Source organism: Artemia franciscana, chromosome 2 (assembly GCF_032884065.1).
Source record: "Artemia franciscana chromosome 2, ASM3288406v1, whole genome shotgun sequence".
Classification (NCBI taxonomy): domain Eukaryota; kingdom Metazoa; phylum Arthropoda; class Branchiopoda; order Anostraca; family Artemiidae; genus Artemia; species Artemia franciscana.
The window spans coordinates 34,038,516-34,061,873 of NC_088864.1; the positions used below are offsets into that span (position 1 = coordinate 34,038,516).

Here is a 23,358-nt window from a genome sequence, read left to right on the forward strand (position 1 = left end):
TTTTTCCTTTTTTTCTTTACTTTTAGGATAAGCCCGTGAAAATAAAGACACTGCACAGTGAAGTAAGAGTGTGCCAAATGCATGTACCTTGCAGGTTATATCCTATTGAATTCCAATTTCAACTGTTCAACTGGACTGTTCTGTCGTGTTTTTAAAGGACATTTTTTACAACAAAAAATGTGTATAAGAAAGATGGGTGAAAATGAAACATTATGCAACGATGTGTCTGTTCCAATACAAGATGTTTTTTGCAGTAAATTTAGGTTTTTCGCTGGTTTTGGGGAGGTTTTGTTTTCTTGTTTAGTTATTATTTTATGTTGTAACGGAAAATTAATTTTTAAACCTGGGCACAGAGAAGAAACTGATGGATAATTGGTGAACAAAAAGAGTCTGATGACTCTATTTAAATTTTTGCTTATTATTCGCGTATAAATACGCTGTTAGTGTCTTAAAAAACAATATTTACGACATTATGAGTAAATTTGTATGATAACATCTCCTTTAATGAGTGACAAAAGCTATTGCATATTTTACGACATTTTGTTAGATGAAAAAAAAAAGCAACATAACTAACAGTGATATTGCAAGCCAAAATTGAATTTTCTAAAACTCTATTGGTACGTTTTTAACTAAAAGTTTTGCAATAAAGGAATATTCGCTCTATTCAATACTCCACAAGTCTAAGCGCCCATTAGTAGTGGTAGTAGTAGTAGATGTAATAACCAGAACAATTTTTATTTTTACAGCAAGTGAAATTGAATAAATAAAACAAAATATTAAAATAAAACGAAATCACTACTCCCATTCCTTTTATTTCAAAGTTTTCAAGCTTGATGAAATTTGTCTAATTCATCTGTGCTTGGACTAAGTAGAAATGGCGGTAAAAAAAAAATGTAAAACTCGTGGAACTCAGGAACGCAAGTTCCCTCTCGACCCTCATCGTGCATACTCCTTTGCAATTATCATTTCTGTCTTGTCATTTCCTTGTCATTTTGCCTTGTCATTTCTGTTTTGTTTTTCAGATCCTCTTTTGACTGTAAAGTATCTGTCGAAGTCTAGCTTTTGGTACTTCATGGATTCGTTATTTCAAGCCAGTTTTCTATGTGGACTGCTTTTGTTTTGGCTCTGTATCTACCATGGCTTAAGACAGGTAAAATTGATTTATTGTTTATGAGGTAAATTAATTTTATAGAGCAATTTTTTATTTGCTATATCAAAGAATAAAATTTCATTTCAAAGGACATCACTGTACGATGAAGTGAACGGAGGGCGGTAGGAAAAAGCTGGTGGAGGGGGCTTTTGTTTCTTAAGAGCCAATTTGGGAATGTGATTGTTTACGAAGTTCAGTGAAGTGTTGGATCAAAGGTGGTAGAAAAAGAGCTTTAGCAGTTTTGAGGGTCAGCGTAAGGAAAGAGTTCAGTTCTCGAAACTCTCTCGTTCTCAAAGCTCTCTTCATCAAAACTATCTCTTTATCTTTCTCAGAAACCTCTCTCTCTCTTTCTAAAATCTCTCTCTCTCTCGCTCTCTTTCTCAAAAATTCCTCTCTCTCTCTTTCTCAAAACTTTCCTCTCTCTCTCTCTCTCTCTCTCTCTCTCTCTCTCTCTCTCTCTCTCTCTCTCTCTCTCTCTCTCTTCTTTCTTTTTATTTCTTTCTTTCTTTATTTATTTCTTTCTTTCTTTCTTTTTTTCATGTTTCGAAGAATGCATGTGTGTTATGTTATTGGCAAAACCGTCTTATAATGTGAGTTTTATTTTAGAACGAAAGAAGCTTCCTGATATTCTATTCTCCGAAAATAACCGTGGTTGGAACTCTTTGGCTTTTAGCGGTTACTGTTGAAACGACCCAGAATTCAAGGGAATTAGAAGATCCAACCTATAGTTATATGCTTGACTCTACCCATCTTTTGGTAATATATTTATTATTCTTACTTTACCTATTGCAGGCTATTGTACTGCAAATTACCCTTTGATTTGTTGTCTGAGTGGCTAAAATTGCAAAGGAAAAAAGGGAATATATGAAAGCTCTAATTTGATCGATTTTTAGTATCCACAGGATATATAATCCCGATATAAAAAAACAACAACAAAATAAACGACTATTTGTTCAAAGTTTATAGGTTTATCAAGGTTTATCAGGGTTGTTTCATTAGGGGTAACCCGGTAAAGAACGAGCCTCCACTCACGCTTTCGTCGTTAGAGGAAGCTAATAAAGTACATTTATGTTATTAAAATTCATGAACGTTATTTTCTTTTTCAATTTTAAATTCAAAAATAGGAAAACTCGACCATTTAAAATGTACACTAAAACTTAATATTGTTATTTAGTTCACTTACAGGGAGCTAATCAAATAAATTTTTTGTAGTCAAAATTCATCGATATTGTTTTGATTTGTGACTACAAATCTAAACTAAAAAAAAAAAAAAAACTAATTGCTAATACAACTAGCACATGCACAAAAGAGGAAAACAGTAGATTGCCCAAGACAGTGTAAGAACAGCTTATTTCTTGGAAAAAGTTAATAATATGACAAGACAAATTGTAGGAAAGTGTCTTTGAATATTAAAAATTATCAGGTTTCTCACTTACCTAGACTGGCTTCCAATACATGCATAGTTTCATGTCGTTATATTTGATGTCGATGTTTAGTTTCTTGTGCAGGTGGGGGGGGAGGGGAATCTGTTGAATTTTTGGTAATTTCTATTCTTCCCTAAATCTTGTTTTTGTCTTTTCAGCTGTATTATTTTCTGGGTGTAATTACCTGTGGTAACGCTCTTGAAACTTTTATTATCCATATTAATTAATAAACTTATAACCATTTATTTTGGAATTACAAACTGGATTGTTAAAAAATTATATATTGGACATAATAAATTGGATATTAATTGACAGCAAACCAATACTTTTGACTGCACAAAAGCTAAGGGTATGGAAGATGGTTTTTCACTTTAAAAATGAATTTTTCTTAATTGGCTATGACTACGCCTTGTCGAAACTTAATACCTTTTATTTATTTGTCTTTTTGTAGTTTTTCTCTTATTTTTAGGGGTTGAAAGTGACGTTTTGTCTGTTTGCAAGTGCATATGTGATTTTCCTTGCAGTGCTCCTTCTCAAAGCTTATGTGGAACTTGGAATGATGAATGTTTTTGGTAAGTTCCATAAAACATACAGTACTTTTAAAAATATTTAGGGCGCCCAATTTATAAACTTAGAGACACATGAAGAAACAGAGTAAATCGTGTTTTTCTTTATCTTACTCTTAGACTTTATCTTAGACTGAGAAATTGCTGTAGGAGACGCGAAACAGAAAGAAATGCCGTGATTGTAAACCACATAAAAACAATGCCTCAAAAGAGAAACAAAAGCACAAAAACCAGACGCAACAAACTAGCAAAGAAGATAAGAAAAGTAAAATTATGTTATTATTTGTTCTTCTTTTATAGTCAAAGAGTGATGTTATTGAGACGACTCCGGAGGCCACTCCAAATAATATGACATGCAGTTCTTAAGTCCGTCTTTTAGTATATAAGTATATGTGGTCATAACCTAAATTTACACCTTTAAGGACTTAAGTTCTGAGCTTCCATGTGTAACCCGTAAGGCTCGAGTAAGTGGAGAGAGGCAGGATCGGTTTGTCAAAAGGTCAACGAACCGAGCTTATCTGGCTAATTTAAGGATAATGAAAGACTTTACGTTCCAGATCAAGTTGTGAGCAAGATTTATTTCTTCTTGGTAAAGAACAGTTAACAAACAGAGAAATAATAAGTAAAGAAAAAAGAGGAAAAAGAAAAGAGAAGGAAAATGAAATGCAACACTAAACAGCAACAAAAAAAGAAGATCTTCCCTTGAACCAATTTAAACAGAGCATATATAATACACTTTAAGAAATTAACACGTAAAAATCATGGTTTGAATCATGCAAACTGTTAAATTTATTCTGTCTTTCAATGACGGGAGTAAGAGGATCAGTAGTTCCATACTTTGAAGGCACTCTAAAGTTCCTGGCAGGTGGGGAAATAATGAAGGTACTTACAGTACTTATAGTTATAAGAACGGAGAGCTCTTTTGTCCTCTTCTGGTAAGATGGGCCAAAAGGAGATAGCAACATAAAGTGTGGGTTAACAAAACACTATAAATGTGCGTAAGTAAATATCAGTTAAGCAGTAATTTACTGCCACGAAAGGGTCCATAAGTACGGCGAACATTTTTTGCAAAATGCTGAACAAGAGCCAAACGACTGAATTTAAGGTTTAATCCGGTCGAAAGACCCGTACAAGCAATATTACTAGAAGTGGCACAAACTTGATTACAGAGCCGGCTGAGGGCTGTTTGAACGGGGTCAAATTCAAGCATTTTACTTTTACTCTCAATAAACATAAGACCAATTATACCATACGCATTTGCCAGTCAAGAAAATGTTCCTCAAGTCGCGAAAACGGTTTGCTAAGACTCATCAGCAAGGATGTCATTAGCAAAATTCAGCAGCGTAATATCTAATCCATGAAAAACAAATTGTAATGCAACCTACTGCGGCTCAGAAACGCTGCTACTATACAAAGGATGGGAAGTTATAGCTCCTTGCCTAATGCCTTTATAAACAGGGATTAATACTCCAGGCCTATTTGTCGGAGTTGATGATGCGGGAAAACTTTATCTGTACTTCTATTTTATGATACAGGTCTCTAGGTGTTATTACAATGACCAAGGCAGACGACTCTGAAGAGCGCTTAAAAGGAGCTGCGCTTGTATGCCGGAGTTAAAAACACTCCTAACACCATGCTCGGCCAAAATAAACTTTGTACCCTTTGCATCACAATCAATGTAATTATTAGAGGCTATATCTTTGTTTATGTTACATTACCGTAAGTTATCATTAGCATATGCTATCTTTGGTTTATATTAGGTTAATTTAGCTTAAGTTGGCAGTGCCCATAGTAAGTCACAAAATGGGTTGGGTGCAATAGTTAATTGGCAACTGAAACTGACGTGCTTGCTTGGAGTGCGAAGAAGTTACCTGCGAAGAAGTTATAATGCTTATAACAATGGTTAACCATGATTGTAATTAGAACATTTTTTAAAGTTTTATAATTTATAATATTCAGACGGGTTTTTTCTATTACAAGCTATTTTAAAAGTTCGGCGTTTGCAAGAATGTACTAATCACACAATAAACAAAGGCTTGTTTCAACCGTATTTTGTCGAGCAACTGGTTTTTAATACGTACAACAGACATTAGATAAAATATCAGTAAAAAAAAAACAAGAACTAAGAGCTCATATGGCACTTGTGACGAGGTCGGAAGAGCCAAGAGCTAAGGGTTCATATAGTATGAGCTCTAGCAAAATTCTAAGAATCAATAGATTGCTTTAAAAGGAAAATTAGAGGCTTAATGCCGGTCGGGATCTAAAATAAGAGCTCTGAGTCATGAGGTCCTTCTAAATATCAAAATTCATTAAGATCCGATCACCCATTCGTAAGATACCTCGAATTTCACCTTTTCCAGGAATTCCGGTTTCCCCCTCCAAGCCCCCCTCCCAGTGTCACCGGATTTGGTCGGAATTTAGAATAAGAGTTCTAAAGCACAAGATCCTTCTAAATGTCAAATTTCGTTAAGATCTGATCACCCGTTCGTAAGTTAAAAATACCTCATTTTTCTAATTTTCCCGAATTACTCCCCCCCCCTAACTCAACCAAAGAGAGCGGATCCGGTCATGTCAGTCACCTATCTTGGAATTGTGCTTATTCTTCCCACCAAGTTTCATCCTGATCTCTCCGCTTTAAGCGTTTTCCAAGATTTCCCTCCCCCAATTACAGGGATCCGGTCGGGATTTAAAATAAGAGATCTGAGTTATTAGGTCCTTCTAACTGTGAAATTTCATTAAGATCCGATCACTCCTTCGTAAGTTAAAAAAACACCTAATTTTTCGAATTTTTTAGAATTAACCATTCCCCCCAACTCCCCCAAAGAGAGCGGATCCGTTCCGGTTATTTCAATAACGTATCTAGGACTTGAGCTGATTTTTCCCACCGAGTTTCATCCCGATCCCTCCACTCTAAGCGTTTTCCAAGATTTTAGGCTCCCTCCAACTCCCCCCAATGTCCACGGATCCGGTCGGGATTTAAAATAAGAGTTCTGAGACACGATATCCTTCCAAATATTAACTTTCATTAACATCCGATCACTCCTTCGTAAGTTATAAATACCTCGTTTTTTCTAATTTTTCAAAATTAACCCTCCCCCCAACTCCCCCAAATAGAGTGGATCCGTTCCGTTTATGTCAGTCACGTATCTAGGACTTATGATTGTTTTTCCTACCAAGTTTCATCCCGATCCCTCCACTCTAAGTGTTTTCCAAGATTTCAGGTTCCCCTCCCCCCATTTCCCCCCAATGTCACCGGATCCGGTGGGGATTTAAAATAAGAGCTCTGAGACACGATATCCGTCCAAACATCAAATTTCATTAAGATCCGATCACTCTTTCGTAAGTTAAAATTAACTTAGTTTTTCTAATTTTTCAGAAGTACCCCCCCCCCCAAACTCGCCCAAAGAGAGTGGATCCATTCCGGATATGTCAATCATGTATCTAGGACTTATGCTTATTTTTCCCTCCAAGTTTCACTCCGATCCCTCCTCTCTAAGCGTTTTCCAAAGATTTTAGGTTCCACCCCCCCCCCCACAACTCCCCCTAACGTCACCGGATCAGGTCGGGATTTAAAATAAGAGATCTGAGACACGATATCCTTCCAAACATCATATTTCATTAAGATCCGATCACCCATTCGTAAGTTAAAAATACCTCATTTTTTCTAATTTTTCCGATTTAACCGTCCCCCCACTCCCCCCTCCCCCTGATGGTCGAATCGGGGAAACGATTTCTAGTCTAATCTGGTCTGGTTTCTGATACTCCTGCCAAATTTCATCGTCCTAGCTTACCTGGAAGTGCCTAAAGTAGCAAAATCGGGAGAGACAGACAGACAGACAGACAGACCGACCGACCGACAGAATTTGCGATCGCTATATGTCACTTGATAAATACCAAGTGCCATAAAAAGTCTGAAAAAGAATTTTTTTTAAAGAAAGATAGAGCCATGTTAAACTTAGACCAGCAGAAATAAATTCCAATAAAATTCAAACCCGAAATGACCAGAAATTGCTATTAAAGAATAAAAGAAACCCCAAAAAAAAAAAAAAAAAAAAGGTCATAGAAAACATAGAAATAACAGTAAAAATTAAAATGAATATTCCAGTCAAACTTAAAACGAACAAAGGTAGTGGAAACAGGAGGTTGGCATTTGCCCTTTCAAAAATAACAAAAGAAATTAAAGTGATATAATATGTCACTGTAAATTTTCTTTTGTTTGTGACTTTTGTTTGTATAAGTTTGTGTTGTATCTGGCGTAAGAATTATGATATCGGATTCTAATTAGTAGTTTCAATTTATTCAATTCCCCCCTTAACATTCCCTGAAAGTTTCGACTAAATGCTATAAGCTGTTCCTGGGATATTTCAGATACACTTTCCTGACAACCGAGGTGCACATAGTAAGGTTTGATTGAATATTCTGACTCTTAACCGCTCCTAAGATATTGCAGATTTGTCCTTTTGATAACCAGAATGTGCATAGTACCTTTTGATTGAGTTTAACATCCCCCTCTACCTTCCATGGAGGATCAAGCACTGTTCATTATGCCCTGAAAGTTTCAACGCAATGCCTTCAGCCGTTCCTGAGATATTTGCTGATGTGCCTTTTCTTACAATCACATAATGTGTTTTGATTTGTTCAATATTCGCTAAGATTCTGGAAGTATTCACAAGTAAATGTAGTACTATTTGTAAGCAGTCACAGTCGGAAGTAGTGACTGTCGCAGTCGTAACCAGTCCCATTTGCAGTTGCAGTAGTAGTAGTAGTGGCCCTGAAAGTTTTAAGTTAATACCCTTACCTGTTTGTAAGATATTGCAGATATGCCTATTTGACAACTTGGATGCAGATACTGTCTTTTGATTTAACTCAGCATAACCATTAGCATTCCCGAAAATTCACCTCAATAACCTTAGATCTTTTTGGAAACGCCCAGTATCAAACATTCCCTGCTTTCTCAATGGTTAATTGAAAAAGGTTTTTCCACGAAACAAGTTTTTTAAAGAAAAGTTAAGAGTTCTATTAAGCCAAAAATGAGCAGAAATAAAGTCAAATAATCTTCCAAGCGTAAAATTATCTCAAATCATTATCAATAAATAAATGCAACTCAAAACGAACAGAAATTACAATAAATAACCGAGTCAAACTCAAAATGAGCAAAGATTAACATGAGTAGGACTAATAACCCCCATGCCTTCTCAAGAAAATAAAAAAATAAGTTTTTACTATAACTGAAAATAAAAGCGACATTAAAACTTAAAACGAACAGATATTGTTCCGTATATGAAAGGGGCTATCCCCTCCTCAATGCCCCCCTCTTTACGGTAAATTTTTTTATTGTTTTAAAAAGTAGAGTTGTGAGAAAGAGCCAAACTTTTGCGTAAAGAGCGGGACGTTGAGGAGGGAACAACCCCTTTCATATACGGAATAATTTTTCTTCGTTTTAAGTTTTAATGTCGTTCCTTACTTTTAGATTAAAAAAACTTGTTTTTTTATTTAATTTCCGAAAGTTTTTGAATAAATGCAGATTTTGATTTTGGATCCCGGCACAGGAATTATTAAAACGAAATTTGCATTTGAATTTTACTTTTTTTGGCTAAATGGCTTCCTAAAAGTTTTGATCGGACGATTTTGAGAAAAAAGGAGAGGGGGAGGGGGCTCGGCTGCCCTCCGATTTTTTGGCTACTTTGAAAAGGCCAGTATAACTTTTAATTTTATTTACGAACGTTTTTATTAGCAATAAATACACGTAACTTACCTAAAATGATGGGAAACGCTTAGATTGGAGGGATTGGGATGAAACTTGGTTGGAAAAATAAGCAGAAGTCTTGCATACGTGATTTACATAATTGGAACGGATCCGCTCAATTGCGGGGGGGGGGTAATTCTGAAAAATAAGAAAAATGACGTATTTTTAACTTACGAAGGAGTGATCGGATCTTCATGAAACTTCATATTTAGAAGGACCTCGTAACTCCGATATCTTATTTTAAATCTCAACCGGGTCCAGCGTAATTGGGGCAGGGGCAGTTGGGGGGACCGGAAATCTTAGAAAATACTTAAAGCGGTGAGATCAGAATGAAACTGGATGAGAAGAATAAAAACCTATCTAAGAAACGTGACTGACATAATTGGACTGGATCTGCTCTCTTTGGTGGAGTTGGGGGGGGGGGGGTAATTTTGAAAATTGACGTATTTGTAACTTACGAAAGGGTGACCAGATCTTAATGAAATTTGATATTTAGAAGGATCTTGTGCTTTAAAGCTCTAATTTTTAATTCTGACCAGATCCCGTGACATTGGGGGGAGTTGGAAGGGGAAACTGGAATTCTTGGAAAGCGGGAAAATTGGGGTATTTTTATCTTACGAATATGTACTCGGATCTTAATGAAATTTGATATTTAAAAGGAATTCATGTCTCAGAGCTCTTATTTCAAATCCCAACCAGACCTTTGACATTGGGGGAGTTGGAGGGGGAAATCTTGGGAAACACTTGGAGTGGAGGAATCGGGATGAAGCTTGGTGGATAGAATAAGCAAATGTCTTTGAAACGTGATTGACGGAACCACACTGGATTCACTCTCTTTGGGGGAGTTGGGGGCAGGGGTTCAGTGATTTGGCGAGTCAGGTGCTTTTGGCCGTGCTAGGACGATGAAAATCGGTAGGCGTGTCAGGGACCTGCAAAAATTAACTTGATAAAGTCGTTTTCCCAGATTCAACAATCTGGGGGGCTAAAGGGAGAGGAAAAATTAGAAAAGAAAGGTATTTATAACTTACGAGTGGGTGATCGGATCTTAATGAATTTTAATATTTAGAAGGACATCGTGACCCAGAGCTTTTATTTTAAATCCTGACCGGCATTAAGGATCTTATTTTCCTTTTAAATCAATCTATTGATTCCTAGAATTTTGTTAGAGCTCATACCATATGATCTCTTGGCTCTTAGCTCTTCTTGGCTCGTCACAAGTGCCATATGAGCTCTTAGCTCTTGTTAGTTAAACTTGTTCTTTTATTTAATTTCTCATTGTCTTTTTAAATAATGCTGGAAAATCTAGCGCCCCCTTCATGGTAATTCTCTTCCCCCATGATAAATTCTTCCATGGTAAGATCCTCCAACGTAACCTCCTACCCCTCATACCCCGCACCACTAGACCTTCCCCCCCCCTGAAAACGTCTCTATACTTCCCAATAACCAATACTATATGTAAACAATGGGCAAAGTTTTTAACTTCCAGCCCTTCCCCCGGGGACTATGGGGATTTAATTCGTCCTCAAAGACATAGTTATTTGATTTTTTTACTATGCTGAACAAAATGGCTATCTCAAAATTTTGATCCGGTGACTTTGGGAAAAATGAGCGTGGGAAGGGGCCTAGTTGCTTTCCAATTTTTTTGGTCACTTAAAAAGGGCACTAGAACTTTAATTTCCGTTAGAATGAGCCCTCTTGCGACATTCTAGGACCACTGGGTCGATACCATCATCCCTGGGGGAACAAAAAAACAAATGAACACGAATCTGTGATCTCTCTTCTGGCATAAAATTCAAAATTCCACTATTTTGCAGATAGGAGCTTGAAACCTCTACAGTAGGGTTCTCTGATACGCTGAATCTGATGATGTGAAATTCATTAAGAGTTTATGACTTTTAGGGGATGTTTCCTCCTTTTTTCAAAAATAAGGCAAATTTTCTCAGGCTCGCAACGTTTGATAAGACGAAACTTGATAATACTTATATATTTTAAATCAATATAAAAATTTGATTCTTTTAATGTGTAGATTGGTATCAAAATTCCGTTTTTTAGAGTTTCGTTTACTGTTGAGCGGGGTCGCCCCTTGCTACAGTTCGCTACCACGAAGTTTGACCAGAACATAATTTGCGCTTTAGTGGAAAAAAAATACGGTTTAAATGTTTTCACTTTTCTTTATTTTTATAAATAAAAACAAATTAAAATTTAAGGAAGAAATATCAGTGTATGTCAATTAAATTGACATCCCACGTTCATTTGTTTTTGTTGTTTGTTTTTTTTTCAGTAAAACGCAGATTTTATTCTGGTCTTAAGAAGGCACGGGGGTTATTAACCATACTCGTGTTAATTTTTGCTTGTTTCGAGTTTGACTCAGTTATTTATTGTAATTTATGTTTGTTTTCAGTTTCGTTTATTTATTGATAGTGATTTGTTGTAGTTTTACTCTTGGGAGATTATTTGACTTTATTAATGAGTTATTCCTGAAAAATTTGCTTTGTGGAAAATTTTTTAAAGTAATTTCTGTTCGTTTTTTATTGACATTGTCTTTTTCTTAAAAAATTATATCTTTTCATTTTTTTTTCTGTAAGAATCCATAGTTTGGGTTGCTATTTGTATGTTGGATAAACTTTTTCAACTAATCCTGTCACAAATATTATCGTTTAATGTAAGTTTATATCTCCTCAAGTTTACCTGAGAATTAATAATTAATGTCACTCCCAAAAAAATCTATTACAATTCTATTATAAGTCTATACGGAAATTTGCGCTCTACCTCTACCACACACTATCTTGTTCACCTTTTGGACACTATATGTAACAAACTTGAAAAACCCAATACCTGGCTCAATGTTATCGCAGTTGACTTATAAAAAGCTTTTATTTAATTAACCACAATAAATTAGTCAAAAAACTAACCAATGACTTTCTGGTTAACCCCTTTTTAATAAGAACAATTTCGTTCTTCCTTTCTAATAGAACGCAAGTCGTCAAATACCTGACTGTATACTCTGATCCCTCCCAATTTATAATGGTGTGCCCCAGGGAACCCTCTTAGGCCCAATTTTATTCTTACCATGATAAACAGTCTTTGTGTCGATTTCCCAGATAGATTGAAATTAGTTACTGATTTAACTGTCTTAGAAAAGTGTTTCAAAAGTCTAGAAAGTAACCCAATGGACATTTTGGAATAAATATCAGATGAAACTGTTGCTAGTGATATGAGAGTCAACCCTTTAAAGTCAACCAGATTTAAAAATCAGTTTCCTAAAAGCTCCCTTTTTTCTCCTGTCCCATCCCCCCTGAAATGTCTGTTAATACCATGAAATTACTGGGTATTACCATCTCAAGGGACTTGCAATAGGATTGCCACGTTAATGATTTCTTAAGACGTACAAATTGTACTTGTACTTGAGTCACGTTCAAGTCTTGTCCAGGCCCATCGTGGCATCCGGAATTTGCCGACAAGCGTCCCTCCATCGTTTTTTTTCAAGTGCGACTGGCTCGACAACTGAATCCATTGTCTATTCTAGCGATGCCCGTGCTTCTTGAAACCTCCCATTGGCTCGAGGTCGGCTCTAACTGTCGATAACCATGTCTTTTTCTGTCCTCCAGGTTTCTTCTTCCAGTGCGTAAGAGGTTGACATTTCGAGCAGTGTTTGCTGAGCGAGTCATCGGGTCGGCGCAGTGTATGTCTAAACCACCGTAGACATCTCGCTTTGACAACATCTGAGACAAGTGGTATATCACCACATCTTCTTCTGATAACATCATTAGAGACGCGGTCAGAGAGCCGCAGGCCAAGAATACAATGCAGACACTTGTGGAGGAAGACGTTCAGGTCATTAGCTTCCCCAGCTCTGAGGGGCCACGTTTCGCAACCATAAAGAAGTACAGAGAGAACCAACGCGTTATATATCCGGAGCTTTGTTCGAAGGGAGATTTCATTTCGGAACCAGAGACACTCGTACTGATTTCATACTGACACTAAAGTGAGAATTTGGCCCTTTTGGCCTTGTGATAACCACTTTGTTGAAATAAATCTTATCTTATTATCTATTATAAAGTCTATAAAGCCTATTATAAAAAAAAGTACATTAATTTAATACCTCCTGAAGTTGACCTGAAAAATGAAGCTTAATATCATTCCCCAAAGATTCTATCTATGCTCTTTGACAACCTGGATACACTTCCACTCTTTTTGATCATTTAAATTGTAAGAGCAGAAGTAGTAATAGTAGTATCCCCAACAGTTTCAAACTAATACCCCCAATCGTTCTCGATATATTACTGAGGTGTCTTATTGGCAACCATTAACACAATACCTTTTAATTTAGTTTAAAGCAACATTTAGGTTCATAGCATATTGGGCCAATTGCATAATTGTGGGGTGTTTACATGCCCAATATCTCTAAAGATATAGCTCCTGGACTGTTCTACTATGCTGAACAAAATTGTTGTCTTAAAAGCTTGACTGGATGTGTTTAGAAAATGAGTGGGCTTGAGAGAAGGGCAGTATAATTAATTGTAGTAGCCTAACATTTATTGACAGTAGTAGCTATAGAAGTAATAATAACAGTGACAGTAATAATAGTATAAGTAGAAGCAGTAGCATTAGTATGCAAATATTTTTTTGTGACTAGATCAACGTCCCTCACAACAAGCCCTGTTAGATTAAACTTCACACACCGAACCGTCCCTAAGATATTGCTGTTATACCCTTTTGACAACCCGCATACATACGGCGTGTTGGGATTTAGTTCACCCCCCCCCCTCAAAGTCGCTTGAAAATTTCACCTTCATATCCTTAGGCATAATTGCAACAATAATCACAGCAGTAATATTGATATTACTTTTAATGGCGTTGAATAGCGGTAGTACTACTAGCAGCAGTTGCATTAACATATTGCCTTTTGGTCAGTAGAATATCCCTTTCATCAAGTCCTAGAAGTTTCAACTTAATACAATTAGCCGTTGTTGTGACATTGCTGATATTTCCTTTTGATAACCTGTATGTTCATACTCTTATTGAAATTTTGATCTTAATGCTCTTAGCCCTACATGTAGCTGCAATTGGTGAGAAGATCCTCCCCTTTAAGAATTCTCTGAAAGTTCCAACTTGATACTCAAATCAATTCTTGAGATAAGCTATTTTGACAATGTGCATGCACGTAGCGTCTTTTGGTTTAGTTCAAGTTTCCCCTCAATATTGTAAATGGAGTAGTTGTTGTGGCAGTTATAGTAGTATTGTTAGCGTGCAGATGTTGCCTTTTTGATCATCTCCCTTATCATATCCTGAATTTTCCAAATTAATATACTCAGTTATTCCTGTAAATACAGGCTGACTTCCCCAAAGACATAATTACTGGACCTTTCAACAATGCTGAACAAAATAGCTCTCTTAAAATTTCGATCGGATTTGTTTTGGGAAATGATAGGATTGAGGGGGGGCTTATTGTCCTCCATTCACTTTCGACTCTTAAGTGGGCACTAAAACTTCCAATTTCCAATCAAATGGGCTCCATCTGATCCTAAGTTTGTACGACCATCCGTTTCATAAAAAGTTTATACGCCCCGGGGCATAACTTACAACCCTTCCCATGGGCACTTGGGAATTTGTCCATCCTAAAGACATTGTTATATAATTTTTGGACTATTGGTAAGAAAACAGCTATCTAACAATTTCAATTGAATGCGTTTCGGGAAAAGAGGATGTTAGGGAGGGGGGCTAGTATCTCTCCATAATGTTTGACTCTTAAAAGGAAACTCTAACTATACATTTTCAATCAAATGAACCTCTTCTAAAGCTCACACGACCACCCTTTCCATAAACACCTTGTATGCCCCTGGGGCGTAACGACCCTAAGCCCCACAGTCTGGTGAATTCTGAAAATCCCAAAAGCCTTGTTATATGATCTTTCGACTATTTTTGAACAAATTGCTATTACAAAAATTCTGTCGGATGCATTTTTTGAAAATACGATGTGGAGGGGGGACTGCCCCCGATCACTTTGACTATTAAAAAGTGCTCTAGAACGTCTTATTTGTATACCAATAAGCCCGCTCCGGAGTTTATACGGCCATCTTTTCCATAAATATTTTATATTCACTCGGGGCATAACTTACAACTCTTGCGCTGGGGGGGGGGGCTTTCATCATCAAAGACATAATTTCCAGACCTCTAAACTACGCTAAACAAAAAGGCTGTCCCAAAATTTTTATTAGGTATGTTTCGGAAAGTTACATAAGATAATTTGTAGGTTACGTTTATTTATTACTAATAAAAACGTTCGTAAATAAAATTGAAAGTTATTGTGGCCTTTTTAAGTAACCCAAAAAATGGAGGGCAACTATGCCCCCTGTCCGCCCCGTTTTTCTCAGATTCGTCCGATAAAAACTTTGAGAAAGCCATTTAGCCAAAAAAAGTGAAGTTAATATACATATTTCGTTTTAATTATTCATGTACGGTGAGCCAAAGTCAAAACCTGCTTTAATTAAAAAACATTCAGAAATCAAATAAAAAAAGAAGTTTTTTTTTAACTGAAAGTAAGGAGCAATATTAAAACAGAAAGCAAGCAAAAATTTTCACGTATAAAAGGGTCTCATCTCCTCCTCAATACCTCGCACTTTACGCTAAAATATTCTTAATAATTTCAGTAGAGCTATTTATTCTAATTAAATGGCCTTTGTGATTCAGGGGACATTCTTAAACAATTGGAACACAATTTGAACTTTGGTTTAAAGAGCGAGGTATTGACGAGAGGGCGAATCCCCTCATATGCATAATAAAGATATACGAATATAGAAGTTCGGTACATAAGTTAATTTGTAAGTTATGTATATTTATTACTAATAAAAACGTTCGTAAATGAAATTAAAAGTTATAGTGGCCTTTTTAAGTAAGAAAAAAATTAGAGGGCAACTAGGCTCCCTCCCCCGCCCCCTTTTCTCAAAATTTTTCGATCAAAATTTTTATAAAGCCATTTATCCAAAAATAAGTAAGATTAATATGCAAATTTCGTTTTAATTATTCATATACGGTGAGCCAAAAATGTTATTTTTATTAAATAATAAAGAAAAAACAATTTTTTTTTTGCAGAAAGTAAAGGAACAACATTAAAACTTAAAGTGAACAGGAATTATTCTGTATATAAAAGGGGCTGTCTCCTCCTCAACGCCCCGCTCTTTCCACTAAAGTTTGACTCTTTCTCCCAACTCTACTTTTTAGAACAATAAAAACTTTAGTTTAAAGAGCGGGGCGTTGATGAGGAGGCAGCCCCTTTTATATACGGAATAATTTCTGTTCGTTTTAAGTTTTAATGTCGTTCCTTACTTTCAGTTAAAAAAAAACTTGTTTTTTAAAAAATTTAATCTAGGTAAAGAATGACCAGCACAGTCCTTCCAAAATGAATGACTGAAGAATGGTATACGGTGAGACAAGGTCGATTCGAGAATTTCATTTATTACAAAAGAATAGTCTTAGCAAGCTTAATTTAAAATCACCACGTATGAAGAAAATCGCATCTCGTCGGAAAGGTGACATAACTAAAATGGAGAAAGGGGAAAGATTATAAAATAAACTATAGCTATTAAGTGGTTTAACAGTGAAGATTATGAAAATGCTGTAAAGCGATCTAGCTGTTTTCATTGCTCAAAATCAAAGAGGTCGCGGTATCATACTGCAAATAAACAGTGACTTGTGCTAATACTAACTTAGACTCAAGAAAAAAAAGCATTTTGCTGACAATTATATGCATTAGAAAATTCATTTTTCTTGGTGATTCTGAGTATATAAAATTTGCATAGTATCAGGAAAAGGGGAACAAGACCCCCGAAAAGAAAAGTGATACACAATCAAGTATTAAATCAGTGCTAGTGTCAAATTAAATTCAGTATGGTGGAGAATACTATGAGAGAAGTTTAAGGTGTCTGCATTTAAAAATGCAAAATCAGTTGTTTTTTTTCGAGAATAATGGTCAATTGTGGGTTAAATACTAATCAATGAGCTATTTAGTCATTTACCTCTTTTAACTCCAAATTAATTTTGTCACGTGCAGCCAAGATGCCCAGTACTTTTTGGAGGATCACAAGGTTTACCGATCCGCAATAAAATTATAAAAGAAAGGATTTATTATCAAGGAAAAAAAAATCCAAAGAAATGGCAAGTCTGATTATATAGTCAATCATGTTTTTGATTTGTTTGTGTTTGCCCATCTATTTTGGATGACTACATATCAGATATATTGTCACCATCGTATATGTTGTGTACTGGTTGCAGTAAGATTTGTCTTAATGATGGAATCCGAACAAACTGTAGTTTGTGTGTTTTTTTCTTTTAATTCAGAGTGTGTATACGGTTGTGTACTTGGGTGTTTACAATTGTATGTGCTGGTGGCTAAGTGCGTTTCTGTTATCTTAACCTTGTCGGAATAGGATGTACGAAGTCACACTTTCTCCTAGCACGGGGTTTATTACAGTTTAGATCATCTTTCAAAATAATCTAATTAATCTGTTTTGCAGATATCCGTTTGAAGTTCACTACTTTTCTGATGTTACTTGTTTTGGTGGCAACTATAACAATTACCGTGAATCGATTTGATTTGACATTAGCCAATGATCGCTTCGCTGTCGACTGGGCTGTGGGTCATAGCAGTTCCCTGGAGTTCATCGGCTATTACAGTTTATTAAATTTTTATATTTTCGCAATGGCACTAGTATATGCCCCACCTCCTATTGGCTGTGAACAAGGTACGCTTAAATCACTTTTTGTTTTAGATACCTTATTGATAGAAGTAAGTGCGGTGCCAAAAAAGACACAGAAAACATTAGAATGAAAACCAAACAGTTCGTGGTAACGAACTGTAGGAAGGAGCGACCCGGCTCAATAGTAACCAAAACTCTAAAAAAGAGAATCTTGATACCAATAGCTACATCGAAAAATTGCAGTTTAATGCTGATTTTAAATATATAAGTTTCATCAAGATTAGTCTTACCCATCAAAAGTTACGAGCCTGAGAAAATTTGCCTCATTTTAGAAAATAGGGGGAAATACCCCCTAAAAGTCATATAACCTTAACGATATTCACACCATCAGATTAAGCAAATCAGAGAACCCTATTGTAGGAGTTTCAAGCTCCTATCTACAAAAATGTGGAATTTCGCATTTTTTGCCAGAAGACAGATCACGGATGCGTGCTTATTTGTTGTTTTTTTTTTTCTTTTTCTGTTTGTTTTTTTTCCCAGGGGTGATCGTATTGACTCAGTGGTCCTAGAATGTCGCGAGAGGCTCATTCTAAAGGAAAATGAAGGTCCTAGTGCCCTTTTTAAGTGACCCAAGAAAATGGAAGGCACCTACATAGTCGAAAAGCCTAATAACTATGTCTTTGGGGACGTCTTACTCCCCAAAAGTCCCCCTGGGAGGGGCTGCAAGTTACAAACTTTGACCTGTGTTTACATGTAGTAATGGTTATTGGGAAGGGTAGAGACGTTTTCAGGTGATTTTTTTGTTGGGGGGGAGGAAGTTGAGGGGGGTATGTGGGAGGATCTTTCCATTGAGGAATTTGTCATGGGGGAAGATAATTTCAATTTCTAGCATTATTTAAAACAACAATGAAAAAATAAATGTAAAATTTTTTTCAACTAAAAGTAAGGAGCAACATTAAAACTTAAAATGAACAGAAATTACGCCTATGAGGGGTTTACCTCCTCGTATTACCTCGATCTTTACGCTAAAGTATTTTTAGTAATTTCAACTATTTATTCTACGGTCTTTGTGATTTAGGGGTCATTCTTAGGGAATGGGAAAAAATTTAAGCTTTAGTGTAAAGAGCGAGGTTTTGACAAGGGAGTGAAACCCCTCATATACACAATAAAAACATACGAATATAGAAGTTCATTACGTAAATTAATTCGTAAGTTACGTACATTTTTTACTAATGAAAACGTTAGTTAAAAATTAAAAGTTCTAGTTGCCTTTCTAAGTAATAAAAAAATTGGAGGACAACTAGCCCTCCTCCCCTGCTCCTTTTTTTTCTCATGGGGGAAAAGGTAGTGTTTAAGGGGGAAAGGTTGGGCTTTAGTGTAAAGAGCGAGGTTTTGACAAGGGAGTGAAACCCCTCATATACACAATAAAAACATACGAATATAGAAGTTCATTACGTAAATTAATTCATAAGTTACGTACATTTTTTACTAATGAAAACGTTAGTTAAAAATTAAAAGTTCTAGTTGCCTTTCTAAGTAATAAAAAAATTGGAAGGCAACTAGCCCTCCTCCCCTGCTCCTTTTTTTCTCAGAATATTCCGATTAAAACTATGAGAAAGCCATTTAGCCAAAAAAAATATTAATATGTAAATTTCGTTTTAATTATTTGTGTGCGGAGAGCCAAGATCAAAACATGTATTAATTCAAAAACGTCCAGAAATTCAATAAAAAATAAGTTTCTTTAACTGAAAGTAGTTTCTTAAGTAATTAAAACTTAAAACGAACAGAAATTACTCCGTACACGAAAGGGGCTTTTCTTCCTCAACGCCCCGCTCTTTACGCTAAAGTTTTTTTTTTACTGTTTTCAAAAGTAGAGTTAAGAGAAAGAGTAAAACTTTAGCGCAAAGAGCGGGGCGTTGAGGAGGAAAAGCCCATTTCATATACGGAGTAATTTCTGTTCGTATTAAGTTTTAATGTCGCTCCTTACTTTTAGTTTAAAAAAACTTGTTTTTTTTTTATTTAATGTAATTATAAAGCTGTAAAATCAATATTAAGTCTTATTACAGAACTGTTACAAAGTCATCTTGCAAAAGTCATCAAGTGATGGAAAGTCTAAGATTCGCGGGACTGCAGGAACCCCGACTGTATTTTCATCTGCAGAGTATTACCAAGTTAGGATGTAAACGCTGTTGGTAAATTAAGAGTCCAAGACGGCTTAGTGTCCTGAATTTTTTTCCGTCTTACCTCCTTGAAAACTATCAATCAGTTCCCCAATTCAATGGTGCTATGATTAGAAACCTTAAAGCCCAATATTCAATTCGCAGTCTTCAAATCAACAAAAGAAGAACCGAAATCCTTCGCTTCAATAATCTGAAGGGAATTTTTGTGTGTCCTTCTTCACCATATTTTTGTGCATCTTTAGTCGGAATTCTTGGTGTCATGTTCACCGTTGACTAGTGTTTTAGGGTCATGTTGAAACAATCGTTAAAAGACAAATCATGCTATGCCTATTCTTACTTTAATTCATCCTTTTGGCTTTTCAATATGAAAACTGAAAACGGCTCACCTCACACACATCAGACTGATTTTAGAATAGGCTTGTGCTGCATGGAGCCCCCAAGTCAATAATACAGGTTAAATAAGTGACCAGCTTGAGTCATTACAGAAAAGAGCAATCCAATGCTGTGACACGCTTATGCAGCTAATGAATCGTAATTATCTACCTTACAACTATCAAACCTTAACGAGCATTGCTTTAGTTTGATCTGTAAATTCGGCCAATTCCTTGTGATAAATGTAATAAAGGAAGATCACACACCGAATACAGATTGAGACCGCCGATTGTACCACCAAAGGCTTCTCAAATTCATGTTTCCTTTATTATACGTCAGTGCTAGTCCATAAGCGCTGTTCCAATGTTTTTGTTCTCAATTATTTGGGAAAGTGCCATTTAGTTTGAATCCATGTTTGATTACGACAGCTTTTGTCAGTCGAATGATTCTCATTCCAAAACGACAGGATTACAAGAATCGGAAGATCATAGTCTTGATGCAGTTTGGCTGTGTTTGAGAAGCAATATCAGTTCGGACTGAGGATGTGATGACTGAAAGTATAGCACAATGTTGCGATAAATTTTTTTTCTGTGGTCTTCTCACAACTTCTCTTTATTTGATTTTCATTTCACCTATACTCAGAAATTGCTGTTGAAATGGCTACCCTTTCACCCTTTTTATGGCACTTGGTATTTACCAAGTTACATATAGCGATCGTAAATTCTGTCAGTCTGTCTGTTGGTCTGTCTGTCCCGGTTTTGGTAGTTTAGGCACTTCCAGATACGCTAGGACGATGGAATTTGGCTGGCCTATTAGGGACCAGATCAGATTAAATTAGAAAAAGTCATTTCCCCGATTCGACGATCTAGGGGGGGGGGTTGAGAGAGGGTTAATTCGGAAAAATAGAAAAAATTAGATATTGTTAACTTACGAACAGGTGATCGAATCTTAATGAAACTTGATATTTAGAAGTATATCCATTCTCAGAGCTCTTATTTCAAATCCCGACCGAATCCGGTGACATTGGGGGGAGTTGGAGGGGGAAACCTAAAATCTTGGGAAACGCTTAGAGTGGAGGGATTGGGATGAAACTTCGTGGGAAAAATAAGCACAAGTCCTAGATACGTGATTGAAATAATCGGAACGGATCCGCTCTCTTTTGGGGAGTTGTTTTAATTCTGAAAAATTAGAAAAAATTAAGTATTTTTAACTTACGAAGGAGTGATCGGATCTTAGTGAAATTTCGTATTTAGAAGGATCTCGTAACTCAGATCTCTTATTTTAAAGCCCGACCGGATCCAGTGTCATTGGGGGGAGTTTGGGGGGACCGGAAATGTTGGGAAACGCTTAGAATGGAGAGATCAAGCTGAAACTTGGTGGGAAGAATAAGCACATGTCCAAAATACGTGACTGACATAACTGAACCGGATCCGCTGTCTTTGGGGGAGGTAGGGGGGGGGGGGGTGATTTGGAAAAATTTGAATAAAAATGAGGTACTTGTAACTTACGAACGGGTGATCAGATCTTAACGAAATTTGATATTTAGAAGGATCTTGTGCTTCAGAGGTTCTATTTTATATCCCGACCAGGTCCGATGACTTTGAGGGGAATTGGAAGGGGAAATCGGGATCTTGGAAAACATAAAAATTGAGGTATCTTTATCTTACGAATGGGTGATCAGATTTTGATGAAACTTGATATATAGAAAGATCTTATGTCTCAAATGCTGTATTTTCAATTCGAATCGGATCCGAGGACATGGGGGGTTGAAGGGGGGGGGGGGGAAACAGAAATGTTGAAAAACGCATTGAGTGGAGAGATCGGGATGAAATGTTAATGACGGTTAATTTGGAAAAATTAGATAAAAACGAGGTATTTTAACTCACGAACGGGTGATCGGATCTTAATGAAATTTGATATTTAGAAGGACCTCCTGTCTCAGAGCTCTTTTACATTTCGACCGTATCTGGTGATACTGGGGGAGTTAGAGAGGGAAACGGGAAATCTTGGAAAACGCTTAGCTTGGAGGGATCGGGATGAAACTTGGTGGGAAGAATAATCACAAGTCTTTGATATGTGATTGACATAGCCGGACTAAATCCGCTCTATTTGGGGGAGATGGGGGGGGGGGGTGTTATTGCGGAAAAATTACAAAAATTGAGGTATTTTTAACTTCAGAATTGGTGACCGGATCTTAATGGGATTTGATATTTAAAAGTAACTCATGTCTCAGAGCTCTTATTCTAGATCCCGACCAGATCTGGTGACATTGGGGGAGTTGGAGGGGAAAACCGCAAATCTTGAAAAACGCTTAAAGTTCAGAGATCGGGATGAAAGTTGGTGGGTAGAATAAGCAAATGTCGTAGGTACGTGATTGATGTAACCGGACTGGATCCGATCTCTTTGGGGGAGTTCGGGGGGTCCAGTGCTTTGGCGAGTTCGGGGCTTCTGGACGTGCCAGGACGTGTCAGGGACCTGCACAAATTGACTTGATAAAGTCGTTTCCCCCGGTTTGACCATCTGGGGGGGGGGCTGAAAGGAGAGGAAAAATTTGAAAAAAATGAGTTATTTTTAACTTATGAGTATTTCATAGGATCTTAATGAATTTTGGTATTTAGAGGGACCTCGTGTCTCAGAGCTCTTATTTTAAATCCGGACCGACATTAAGCCTCTGATTTTCCTTGTAAATCAATCCATTGATTCTTGGAATTTTGTATTATTATAAAGAATATGGCACTGGACTTTACATTCCTTATCGTTTGCCAGGAAGTGCAACGAGGGGGGGGGAAGACAACCATCCTGTGTTCCAACACCTTTTCTGTTTGCTTTCCTGCATTTCTCCAGGTAATCGTTTAGACCTGAGTCGATTCTGGCTGAGTTTAAAGGGTTTTGCCACTTACCCCTGTTCCTAACTTAAAAACCAGTGACACCAGGACTCGAAACCCTGTCGTCACGCACAGAAGATTTTAATTCCATTTAAGCACAGAAAATGCACCAAGTTTCTTTACCTATTTAAAAAAAGAACAAGGGTAAAAAGCTTGTGATGAAATCTTGAACCAAAAAAGAAAAGTAAGAAAATTCAATGCAAAAGGAATAAAAAACCCTTATCGGATCTAAAAAATAAAAACTAAGATTGATGATTTTAAAAGTGCATAAAACCTCGAATATTACTACAAAAAAAGTCTGAATATTAATTCTTTTTCTCTTTGGTATATTTATAATAT

General features: G+C 36.5%; 1 protein-coding gene across 1 annotated transcript in view; it reads left to right on the top strand.

Moving 5' to 3' along the window:
- LOC136040480 (transmembrane protein 181-like) overlaps positions 1 to 23,358 on the top strand; it is a 59,090-nt gene that overhangs the window by 31,772 nt on the left and 3,960 nt on the right. Inside the window, exons 8-11 of the mRNA XM_065724698.1 lie at positions 1,023 to 1,150; positions 1,757 to 1,906; positions 3,044 to 3,146; positions 17,400 to 17,627. Of these exons, the coding sequence (XP_065580770.1) occupies positions 1,023 to 1,150; positions 1,757 to 1,906; positions 3,044 to 3,146; positions 17,400 to 17,627 (609 nt within the window). The remainder of the gene's footprint in view (positions 1 to 1,022; positions 1,151 to 1,756; positions 1,907 to 3,043; positions 3,147 to 17,399; positions 17,628 to 23,358) is intronic.